The 12,583-nt window shown below is 48.0% G+C and overlaps 1 protein-coding gene across 4 annotated transcripts in view; it reads left to right on the top strand.

Moving 5' to 3' along the window:
* LOC143929727 (hemicentin-1-like) overlaps positions 1-12,583 on the top strand; it is a 77,591-nt gene that overhangs the window by 45,775 nt on the left and 19,233 nt on the right. For all 4 annotated transcript variants that reach the window (XR_013262585.1, XR_013262586.1, XM_077453698.1 and 1 more), the window contains exons 7-8: positions 6,666-6,977; positions 7,294-7,605. Coding sequence is in view for 2 of the 4 variants with exons in the window: in XM_077453698.1 (XP_077309824.1) it covers positions 6,666-6,977; positions 7,294-7,605 (624 nt within the window). In the remaining 2 variants the exon portion in view is untranslated. The remainder of the gene's footprint in view (positions 1-6,665; positions 6,978-7,293; positions 7,606-12,583) is intronic.

The raw sequence follows: 12,583 nt of genomic DNA on the forward strand, positions 1-12,583 counted from the left end.
TACAGGAGAGGAGTGTGGAGGGTATGACAGTGGGCGGTATGTACAGGAGAGGAGTGTGGAGGATATGACAGTGGGCGGTATGTACAGGAGAGGAGTGTGGAGGATATGACAGTGGGGCGGTATGTACAGGAGAGGAGTGTGGGAGGTATGTACAGGAGAGGAGTGTGGAGGATATGACAGTGGGGTGGTGTGTACAGGAGAGGAGTGTGGAGGATATGACAGTGGGGTGGTATGCTCACTATGCACAGTAGTACAAGAGGGGGGAGTGCCAGGGAGGCCAATCCAGGGCTGGAGCATCCCAATAAGTACGCTCCATTGAGTGACATTGGTGATCCCAGTCAGGGACCAGCACTGCTGGAGCTGAGGGACTCTCCTAGCTGCCGGGTGAAGAACTCCTCCAGTGAGATTGGGGGGGGGGGGGGAGCGAAGGGAAAGGAAAGACAGATCCTGGTGGCAGGGGACTCAATTCTTAGGAGGACAGAGAGGCCAATCTGTAACAACAACCTGAAGTGCCGAACTGTATGTTGTCTGCCGGGCGCTCGGGTTCGGCACATCACGGATCTGGTGGACAGATTACTGGGAGGGGGTGGGGAAGACCCAGCTATCATGGTGCACGTTGGCACAAATGACAAAATCAGAGGCAGATGGAGTGTCCTATAGAATGATTTTAGGGACTTAGGAGATAAATTGAGGAAAAGGACCTCCAAGGTAATATTCTCAGGAATACTACCAGTACATCGAGCCACACCGGAAAGGCAGAGGGAGATTAGGGAAGTAAATAAGTGGCTCAAGAGCTGGTGTAGTAAGGAGGGGTTTGGGTTCCTGGAGGACTGGGCCGACTTCTCTGATAACCGGTACTATAGAAGGGACAGACTGCACCTAAATGAGGAGGGTGCAGATCAGCTGGGAATGAAGATGGCCAAAAAGTTAGAGGGGTTTTTAAAGTAGGCGATGGGGGCGGAGGGTCCAGAGATAGTCAGCATGGAACATATTCCAGAGGGTAATATTAGGGGCATTAGTGGTAGGGTAACCAAAGCACATAAACCCAAGGTAAGTATAGTAGCAAGTTCTAGTTGTAATCTTGGAACACCCAAGAGGATAGTATGTGACCGGTCAAAATATATTAATACATTAAAATGTTTGTTCACCAATGCCAGAAATAGGTGAGTTGGAAGCTCTGGTGCATGAGGAGAGCTATGATGTAATCGGTATTGCTGAAACTTGGCTTCCTTCCTCACATGACTGGGCTATTAATATTCCTGGCTATGCACTCTTTCAGAAAGACAGAGTAAAAAGGAAAGGTGGAGGGGTCTGTCTGTATGTGAGAAGTGATCTCAAAGCGAGTGAGAAAGAGGACCTGGTGGATGGAGAGTGTGATGAGTCCGAAGCATTATGGGTGGAACTGCATACAGATGCGTGTAGTTCAAAGTTAATCATTGGAGTTTGTTATAGACCACCCAATGTTAATGAGGAGGTGGAGACTCAGCTTCTTGCACAGATAGAAAGGGCTGCAAGGGCTGAGACAGTGATAATAATTGGGGATTTTAACTACCCAGAAATGGACTGGGGTAATGGCACTGCTGGGACAGTTAAAGGGCAAACATTTATAAACCAGACAGGACAATTTTATGGTCCAGTTTATTGAGGCCCCAACTGGGAATGATGCTCTGCTGGACCTGGTAATCTCAAACCATGCAGAACGTATTACTAATGTTCAGATAAAGGAACATCTGGGTAGCAGTGACCATAACATGATTTCATTTGATATTCGCTGTAAGCAAAAATCACATACGGAAAGATAAAAACACTTCATTTCAAGAGAGCAAATTTTCCGCAGATGAGGGCCGCTCTCCAGGACTTAGACTGGGAGAGAATATTGGCATCAATGGGCACAGAACAGAAATGGGAATTCTTCAAAAAGACTGTGATCTCACGGCAAAGTATATTCCCATGGGCAATACGTTTAAAAGGCTAAAAATAAAACCGATGTGGCTCACGGCCAAAGTTAAAAAAACTATAAACTATAAGAAAAGAGCTTTTAAAAAATATAAAAATGAAGGAACACTAGTGCCATTTAAATGTTACAAAGAATATAACAGAATATGTAAAAAGGAAATCAAGGACGCAAAAATTCTAAACGAAAGACAGATTGCAAAAAAAAGGTGGGACAAACCTCAAAAAATTCTTCAAATATATTAATAGTAAAAAGGTCAGGTCTGAGCATGTCGGCCCTTTACAAAATAATCTGGAGTGGGTGACTGGGGACAAAGAGAAGGCTAATTTATTAAATACTTTCTTCAGCTCTGTGTATACAAAGGAGCATGGGGGAGCTCATGTCCATAATGGGGGTGGTAGTGACAATATTTGGACAGAATAAAGGTGGATAAAGCACCTGGACCTGATGGCATCCACCCACGGATCCTAAAAGAATTGAGCTCTGTAATTTTAAAGCCATTGTATCTAATATTTAGGGACTCATTAATGACAGGAATAGTACCACTGGATTGGCACAGGGCCAATGCGGTGCCTATATTTAAAAAGGGAACAAAGTCTTTACCAAGTAACTATAGACCTGTTAGTTTAATTTCTATATTTGAGAAGATACTGGAGGGGTTAATAAAAGACCAACAGACGAGTTCTTGCAGGAAAAAAATATTTTAAGTAACAGACAGCATGGATTCATGAAAGACAGAAACTGTCAGACAAACCCGATTTCTTTTTATGAGGCGGTAAGTAAAATCTTGGACAGAGGGGTGGCTGTGAACGTGGTATACTTGGACAGAGGGGTGGCGGTGGACGTGGTATACTTGGATAGAGGGGTGGCAGTGGATGTGGTATACTTGGACAGAGGGGTGGCATTGGATGTGGTATACTTGGATAGAGGGGTGGCAGTGGATGTGGTATACTTGGACAGAGGGGTGACTGTGGATATGGTATACTTGGACAGAGGGGTGGCTGTGGACATGGTATGCTTGGACAGAGGGGAGGTGGTGGATGTGGTATACTTTGATAGAGGGGTGGCTGTGGACGTGGTATACTTGGACAGAGGGGTGGCGGTGGACGTGGTATACTTGGACAGAGGGGTGGCGGTGGACGTGGTATACTTGGACAGAGGGGTGGCGGTGGACGTGGTATACTTGAAAAGAGGGGTGGCAGTGGATGTGGTATACTTGGACAGAGGGGTGGCATTGGATGTGGTATACTTGGATAGAGGGGTGGCAGTGGATGTGGTATACTTGGACAGAGGGGTGGCTGTGGACATGGTATGCTTGGACAGAGGGGTGGTGGTGGATGTGGTATACTCTGATAGAGGGGTGGCTGTGGACGTGGTATACTTGGACAGAGGGGTGGCGGTGGACGTGGTATACTTGGACAGAGGGGTGGCGGTGGACGTAGAAAACTTGGATACAGCTCCACACACGGCTCATGTGTAAGGTAAAGTCTACAGGTTTGGAAATATCACTTTGTAAATGGATAGAAAACTGTCTAAAAGACAGAATTAAGAGAGTCGTGGTTAATGATTCTTACTCTGAATGGTGTGAGGTTATCAGTGGTGTACCCCGAGGTTCAGTGCTGGGACCCTTATGTTTTAATATCTTTATAAATGATATTGGGTCTGGGATCAAAAGTACAATTTCAGTCTTTGCAGATGACACCGAGCTATGCAGTGGAATAACGTCCTTACAGGATGTCTCCAATTTACAAGCCGACCTCAATGCTCTGTCTAATGGGGCGACTATGTGGCAGGTGAGGTTTAATGTTGAGAAATGGAAAGTTCCGCACTTGGGGGCTAAGAATATGCATCATACATACTAGGAGAGGACAACTGGGGGAACCAGTGGTGGAGAAGGATCTGGGGGAGTCCATGGTGGAGAAGGATCTGGTGAATCCATAGTGGAGAAGGATCTGGGGGATGCATGGTTGAGAAGGATCTGGGGGAATCCGTAATGGAGAAGGATCTGGGGGGATCCATAGTGGAGAAGGATCTTGGGGGATCCATATTGGAGAAGGATCCGGGGGATCCATAGTGGAGAAGGATCTGGGGGGATCCATAGTGGAGAAGAATCTGGGGGAGTTCATGGTGGAGAAGGGTCTGGGGGGAGTCCATGGTGGAGAAGGATCTGGGGGAATCCATAGTGGAGAAGGATCTGGGGGAGTCCATGGTGGAGAAGGATCTGGGGGAATCCATAGTGGAGAAGGATCTGGGGGGATCCGTAGTGGAGAAGGATCTTGGGGGATCCATATTGGAGAAGGATCCAGGGGATCCATAGTGGAGAAAGATCTGGGGGGATCCATAGTGGAGAAGGGTCTGGGGGGAGTCCATGGTGGAGAAGGGTCTGGGGGGAGTCCATGGTGGAGAAGGGTATGGGGGGGATCCGTAGTGGAGAAGGATCTGGGGGGATCCATAGTGGAGAAGGATCTGGGGGGATCCATAGTGGAGAAGGATCTGGGGGATCCATAGTGGAGAAGGATCGGGGGGGAGTTTATGGTGGAGAAGGGTCTGGGGGGAGTCCATGGTAGAGAAGGGTCTGGGGGGGATCCGTAGTGGAGAAGGATCTGGGGAATCCATAGTGGAGAAGGATCTGGGGGATCCATAGTGGAGAAGGACCTGGGGGATCCATAGTGGAGAAGGATCTGGGGGATCCATAGTGGAGAAGGATCTGGGGGGATCCATAGTGGAGAAGGACCTGGGGGAATCCATAGTGGAGAAGGATCTGGGGGGAGTCCATAGTGGAGAAGGATCTGGGAGGATCCATGGTGGAGAAGGATCTGGGGGGATCCATAGTGGAGAAGGATCTGGGAGGATCCATGGTAGAGAAGGACCTGGGGGAATCCATAGTGGAGAAGGATCTGGGGGGATCCATAGTGGAGAAGGATCTGGGGGGAGTCCATAGTGGAGAAGGATCTGGGAGGATCCATGGTGGAGAAGGATCTGGGGGGGATCCGTAGTGGAGAAGGATCTGGGAGGATCCATGGTGGAGAAGGATCTGGGGGGATCCGTAGTGGAGAAGGATCTGGGGGATCCATAGTGGAGAAGGATCTGGGGGATCCATAGTGGAGAAGGATCTGGGGGATCCATAGTGGAGAAGGATCTGGGGATCCATAGTGGAGAAGGATCTGGGGGAATCCATAGTGGAGAAGGATCTGGGGGAATCCATGGTGGAGAAGGATCTGGGGGGATCCATAATGGAGAAGGATCTGGGGGGAGTCCATAGTGGAAAAGGATTTGGGAGGATCCATAGTGGAGAAGGATCTGGGGGAATCCATAGTGGAGAAGCATCGGGGGGGATCCATAGCGGAGAAGGATCTGGGGGGATCCATAGTGGAGAAGGACCTGGGGGAATCCATAGTGGAGAAGGATCTGGGGGGATCCATAGCAGAGAAGGATCTGGGGGGATCCATAGTGGAGAAGGATCTGGGGGGATCCATAGTGGAGAAGGATCTGGGGAATTCATAGTGGAGAAGGATCTGGGGGATCCATAGTGCAGAAGGATCTGGGGGGAGTCCATAGTGGAGAAGGATCTGGGGGGATCCATAGTGGAGAAGGATCCGGGGGATCCATAGTGGAGAAGGATCTGGGGGATCCATAGTGGAGAAGGACCTGGGGGGATCCATAGTGGAGAAGGATCTGGGGGGATCCATAGTGGAGAAGGATCTGGGGGTTTTGGTAGATCATAAGCTCAATAATAACATGCAATTCCAAGCTGCGGTTTCCAAAGCGAGGAAAGTCCTTTCCTGTATAAGAGAGGTCTGTACTCCAGAGAGAGAGATATCATCTGTACAAATCATTAGTAAGACCTCATCTGGAATATGCCGTTCAGTTTTGGGCTCCAGTTCTCAGAAAGGATATCGGGGAACTGGAGAAAGTGCAGAGAAAGGCAACCAAACTGATAAGAGGCATGGAGGAGCTCAGCTATGAGGAGAGATTAGAGGAACTGAATTTATTCTCTCTTGATAAGAGGAGATTAAGGGGGGATATGATCTCCATGTATAATATATAAGGGGTCCATATAGTGAACTTGGTGTTGAGTTATTCTCTTTACGGTCATCACAGAGGACAAGGGGGACTCTTTACATCTAGAGGAAAAGAGATTTCATCTTCAAATACGGAAAGGTTTCTTCACAGTAAGAGCTGTGAAAATGTGGAATAGACTCCCTGCAGAGGTGGCTCTGGTCGGCTCAGTGAATTGCTATAAGAAGGGTCGGGATTATTTCCTAAGTGTACAGAATATAACATTTATAGGTAAAGTTGATCCGGGGAAAATCCTCTCGGGGGATCAGGAAGGAATTTTTTCCCTGCTTTAGCAAATTGGATCATGGCTCTGCTGGGTTTTCACCTTCCTCTGGATCCACTGTGGGTATAGAATTGTGTATATGGGATTGTATGATATTTTTATTATTATTTAATTTTTTTGTGGTTAAACTGGATGGACTTGTGTCTTTTTTTTCAACCCATGTAACTATGTAACTCTTTGGTCTCTCAGCACTTTTGAGATCCTCTTCTCCATGGATTGTCCATATTCTGAGCCCCTGAGCAGTACTATTCCTGCATCTATCTGGCAGCTCTTATTATATGTCTATTTCATGGTAATATTCTTATATGTAAAATGTATATAAAACAATGATGATTTTTCCGGCCTCACGTCTCTTTTGTGTTTTTTTAGCGGCTCCGGTATTGGACTCCATAGTGAAGGGTCGGGATTCAGAAGTTGTTCGTGTCGGTGAGAAGTTGGATCTCTCCTGTAGGATTCATTCATTCTACCCGCCAGACATACAAGTCACATGGTACAGGGAAGATGACATCATAATACCATCACACACCACTACCCCCCTCCAGGATTATGATGGACTGTATCATGTGACCAGCGCTTCCAGTCTCACCCCAACAATGAAGGATCTGGGGAAGAAATTCCGATGTCAGGTTGAGCATCTCAGTCTATCGAGACCAAAACCCGTCATCTGGACACCAGAAATATGTAAGTGGGACAAATCTCTCCATATAATGTGATGTCACCTTTCCCAGACTATATGCCATGAGGTGGAGACATTTACTTCTTCAGGGGGATTGGATGTAATCGTCAGGAAGTTCCCACCACAATGAGAGGACAGTGCAGTCTGGGCAATGTGTCCTTCCAATATCCCGATATTATACAGAGGGGGATTTATTAGCGGTACTCTAGTATTACATGAACCTCAATGTCTTCTCCATTGTCCTGATTCTTCCATATGTCTTGCATGAGATGTTCCTGATGATGTCATGACGTATAACACTGGGCTTCCTCTATATTGCAGTCTCTCCGCCCACTCTGGGTGACATACGATGTGACCCCGCACAGCCTGAGCCTGGGAAGAAGGTGATATTATCCTGTGCAATCAGTGATATGTATCCTGGAGATCCCACCATTCAGTGGTATCGGGGATTAACCAAATGTAATCGCTGTGATTGGACAGAAAACTTCCAGAAAGACCCACAATCCGAAATCTTCTCCGGAACCACAGAGCTGACATTCACCCCGACATCTGAAGAAAACGGAGTTCCCATCCGCCTGGAGATCACTCATAGTGGAAAGACTTTTACAAAAGAATATCCGCTACACCTGAAAGGTAATGAGATCTTCATTCTCCTTCTAGCGGATGGTAATAGTTTCAGTAGATGGATGATACAGCTGTGCTCATAAGTTTACATACCCCGGGGGCAGAATTTATGATTTCTCTGCCATCTTTCAGAGAATATAAATGATAACACAAAGTCTTTTCTCTCACTCATGGTCAGTGTTTGGCTGAAGCCATTTATTATCAATCATCTGTGTTTACTCTTTTTAAATCACAATGGCAACAGAAACTCCCCAAATGCCCCTGATCAAAAGTTTACATACCCCGGTGATGTTGGCCTGATAACAAGCACACAAGGTGACACAAAGGGGTTTGGATGGCTATTAAAGGCCCCCGTCCTCACCTGTGATCTGTTTGTAATTAGTGTGTATAAAAGGTCAACGAGTTTCTGGACTCCTGACAGACCCTTCCATCTTCCATCCGGTGCTGCACTGACCTCTCTGAGTCATGGGGGAAAGTAAAAGAATTGTCAAAGGATCTGCGGGAAAAGGTAGTTGAACTGTATAAAACAGGAAAGGGATATAAAAAGATATCCAAGGAATTGAGAATGCCAATCAGCAGTGTTCAAACTCTAATCAAGAAGTGGAAAATGAGGAGTTCTGTTGAAACCAAACCACAGTCAGGTAGACCAACTAAAATTTCATAGATAAGAGTAAAAAGGTACTGTGCTTAGGATAAATGTAAAGGTTGCAGCTTCCCCTAAAAAGCACCCATATAAGAGCTCATAGAAAATAAAGTTCACAGAAATGGGGTTAATGGCGCTACCTGTGTCCCAACCAGTGATCTGTCAAGTCACTCTTTAATGGCTAAGGAAACTCCAAGCCCATGTACACACGGTCGGAGATTTCCACAACCAAATCCGTCGGATTTTGCCCGTCGGATCTTGTCCGTCAGATTTTGCCCGTCGGATCTTGTCCGAAACTGTTGCATACACACGGTCGGACTAAGTTGTCGAAAAATGCGATCATTCAGAACGTGATGACGTAATTTCGTTACGACGGGACTACGTTCAGGTTAGTAGCCAATAGCTTTGATGTAGGAATTTGATCTGAGCATGCGTGGCCGATCAAAATTCTCTACACATGATCGGAGTATGTCCGATCGAACCAGTTGGTCGGAAAATATTTCCAACATGTTGGAAAATTGGGTCCGACGGAGATTCGGACGGAATCAGTCCGATGCAGACCACACACAGTCGGATTATCCGACAACACGGTCTGATAAGACGCATTCCGACGGTTTCTCCGACCGCGTGTACAGGGGCTAAGAGTGGTTGGATCACAGTGGTGTGATAAAGCACCTATACCCTCCCTATAAGGGTCAATAAATGTAAAGGATCCACCTGTATGCGGACAAACCTCTCAGCCTAGCCGCAAGAGGATATGCCCGCAATGGGGGTCTAATTACCACCAAATAGTGAAACGAATAATTAAAATAAAGTGAAAATAGTGTGTAACCAGTGATAATGTTTAATACAACTTGGTATTAATCAGAAAACGTATTATAACATCCAGAATTGTTCCTAAGTGAACCTCTATGTGTATACAATGTTCTTAAAGTTATAAGTAGTCCATTAAAGAGTGACTTGACAGATCACTCGTTGGGACACGGGCAGCGCCATTAACCCCATTGCTGTTGGCTTTAGCACTAAAGAACTAAAGTTAGACCACTAAGTAGTTAGAACTAAAATTTCAGCCACAACTGCCAGGAAAATTTTTCGGGATACAAAGAAAACCCCACAAATACCTTCAGGTGAAATACAGGACTCCCTGAAAACATGTGGTGTGGAGGTTTCTAGACGCACAATAAGGAGGCACTTGAAGAAAGATGGGCGGCATGGCCGAGTCTCCAGAAGAAGCCATTACTACACAAATGTCACAAAGTATCCGCTTACAATACGCCAAACGGCACCGAGACAAGACTCCAACCTTCCAACACAAAGTCATTTGGAGAGATGAGACCAAAACTGATCTTTTTGGCCACAACCATAAACACTACATTTGGAGAGGAGTCAACAAGGCCTATGATGAAAGGTGCACCATCCCTACTGTGAAACACGGCGGTGGGTCGCTGATGTTTTGGGGATGTGTGAGATACAAAGGCACAGGAGATTTGGTCAAAATCGATGGCAAGATGAATGCAGAATGATATCAGAAAATACTGGAGGAACATTTCATTCATCAGCCAGGAAGCTGCGCATGGGATGGACTTGGACCTTCCAACATGACAATGATCCAAAACACAAAACCAACCCGACCTGTCATTGGCTACAGCCAGAGCCTTCTTTAATATTGATTGGACGCCAGGCAAACATTTTCTTCTGCCCCCCCCCCCCCCCCCCAACATTACAAAAAAAACAAAAACGCACATAAACGTATGTATTGAATTGTAATGTAGCTGTACTGTCTGCCCTCATGTTTGTTAAGAGCTGCACAAACTGACAGCGCCATATAAATGCTTGATAATAATGATTGGGGGAGGGGGGGTAGAGGAGTTCAGGCTGATGGGGGCAGAGATGGGGAAGTCCAGGATGATGGAGGGGGGGGGGGGGAGATGGGGGCTTTCAAGATGATGCTGGGGGGGGGAATACGGGAGTCCAGGATAACACAAAGGGATTGGGTGTGTGTACTGTGAGGTGTCTGTATCATACAGGGCACAGAAAAAAATCAGCACAAGGGGCAGTACTTGCATATTTCCCCTCCCCCAACCATCTATTGGTCACCTCAGCACACTCCACCCACAGCTCACCTCTGTATCCCCCCTCCACCCACCCACACCTCACCTCTGTACCCCCCCTCCATCCACAGCTCACCTCTGTATCCCCCCCTCCATCCACAGCTCACCTCTGTACCCCCTCCATCCACAGCTCACCTCTGTACCCCCCTCCATCCACACCTCACCTCTGTGCCCCTCCACCCAGAGCTCACCTCTGTACCCCCCTCCATCCACAGTTCACCTCTGTACCTCCTCCACTCACAGCTCACCTCTGTACCACCCCATCCACACCTCACCACTGTACCCCCTCCACTCACAGCTCACCTCTGTACCCCCCTCCACCCACAGCTCACCTCTGTACTCCCTCCATCCACACCTCACCTCTGTACCCCCCTCCACCCACACCTCACCTCTGTATCCCCTCCACCCACAGCTCATCTCTGTACCCCTTCCATCTACACCTCACCTCTGTACCCCCCTCCACCCACACCTCACCTCTGTACCCCCCTCCACCCACAGCTCACCTCTGTACTCCCTCCATCCACACCTCACCTCTGTACCCCCCTCCACCCACACCTCACCTCTGTACCCCCCTCCACCCACAGCTCACCTCTGTACTCCCTCCATCCACACCTCACCTCTGTATCCCCTCCACCCACAGCTCATCTCTGTACCCCTTCCATCTACACCTCACCTCTGTATCCCCTCCACCCACAGCTCATCTCTGTACCCCTTCCATCTACACCTCACCTCTGTATCCCCTCCACCCACAGCTCATCTCTGTACCCCCCTCCATCCACAGCTCACCTCTGTACCCCCCTCCATCCACACCTCACCTCTGTACCCCCCTCCATCCACAGCTCACCTCTGCACCCCCCTCCATCCACACCTCACCTCTGTACCCCCCTCCATCCACACCTCACCTCTGTACCCCCCTCCATACACAGCTCACCTCTGCACCCCCCTCCATCCACACCTCACCTCTGTACCCCCCTCCATCCACACCTCACCTCTGTACCCCCCTCCATCCACAGCTCACCTCTGTACCCCCCTCCATCCACACCTCACCTCTGTACCCCCCTCCATCCACACCTCACCTCTGTACCCCCCTCCATCCACAGCTCACCTCTGTACCCCCCTCCATCCACACCTCACCTCTGTACCCCCCTCCATCCACACCTCACCTCTGTACCCCCCTCCATCCACACCTCACCTCTGTACCCCCCTCCATCCACAGCTCACCTCTGTACCCCCCTCCATCCACACCTCACCTCTGTACCCCCCTCCATCCACACCTCACCTCTGTACCCCCTCCATCCACAGCTGCTTTGGGCCCCACAGTGATGTCAGGGCCCAGGGCAGCTTCCCTTTTTCCCTGTGTAAAAGATGGCCCCAGCTACAGCAGAATAAAGTGAAGGTTCTGGATTGGTCATCTCAGTCTCCTGACCTCAATATCATTGGACCCCTCTGGGGGGATCTCAGACGTGCCGTTCATGGAAGACAAGCCAAGAATTTCCAGGAACTGGAGGACTTTTACCAAGAGGAACCATCTGAGAAGATAAAGAGCCTCGTCCACAAATACCACAGAAGACTCCAAGGGGGCAATACACGCTATTAAAAACTGGGGTATGTAATACTTTTGATCGGGGTCATTTGGGTAGTTTATTTTGCCATTATGATATAAAAAGAGTAAACACAGCTGATTGATAATAATGGCTTCAGCCAATTACTGACCATGAGTGAGAGGAAAGATTTTGTGTTATCATTCATATTCTCTGAGAAATGACAAAGCAATCATAAATTCTGCCCCCGGGTATGTAAACTTATGAGCACAGCTGTATATATATATATGGACAGTGATGGGTGATGTCCTGTGAAGGTGAGGCCAGAAAGGTCATATGATCACACAGACAGTACAAGAGGACGGGATGTACAAAGAGAGCTTTCCATCTATGGGTGGGATGTCACCATCACTACACAACGCTGATAGTGCTGAGATATACCGACCAATCAACAATTCCCCCCAATGTACCAGGATGACGGGCGGGCTGGGAGGGGATCTGATCTAGAAGAGAACCGCCATATTGCTTTATCCATATACAATAATCCAGCTACAGACATGGAGACTTCCACCCTTTACAATCATTTCATACAATCAGCCTTTATATGACACTGGAGGGGCTTCAGGTGGTGAGTCTGGGCTTAAGAAATGTGTGCAGTGGTGGTTGGAAATGTAGTCACTGGTCCTATAATG

This window comes from Lithobates pipiens, unplaced genomic scaffold (assembly GCF_037356315.1).
Source record: "Lithobates pipiens isolate NorthernLeopardFrog02 unplaced genomic scaffold, aLitPip1_a1.2 Scaffold_24, whole genome shotgun sequence".
Taxonomy (NCBI): Eukaryota; Metazoa; Chordata; class Amphibia; order Anura; family Ranidae; genus Lithobates; species Lithobates pipiens.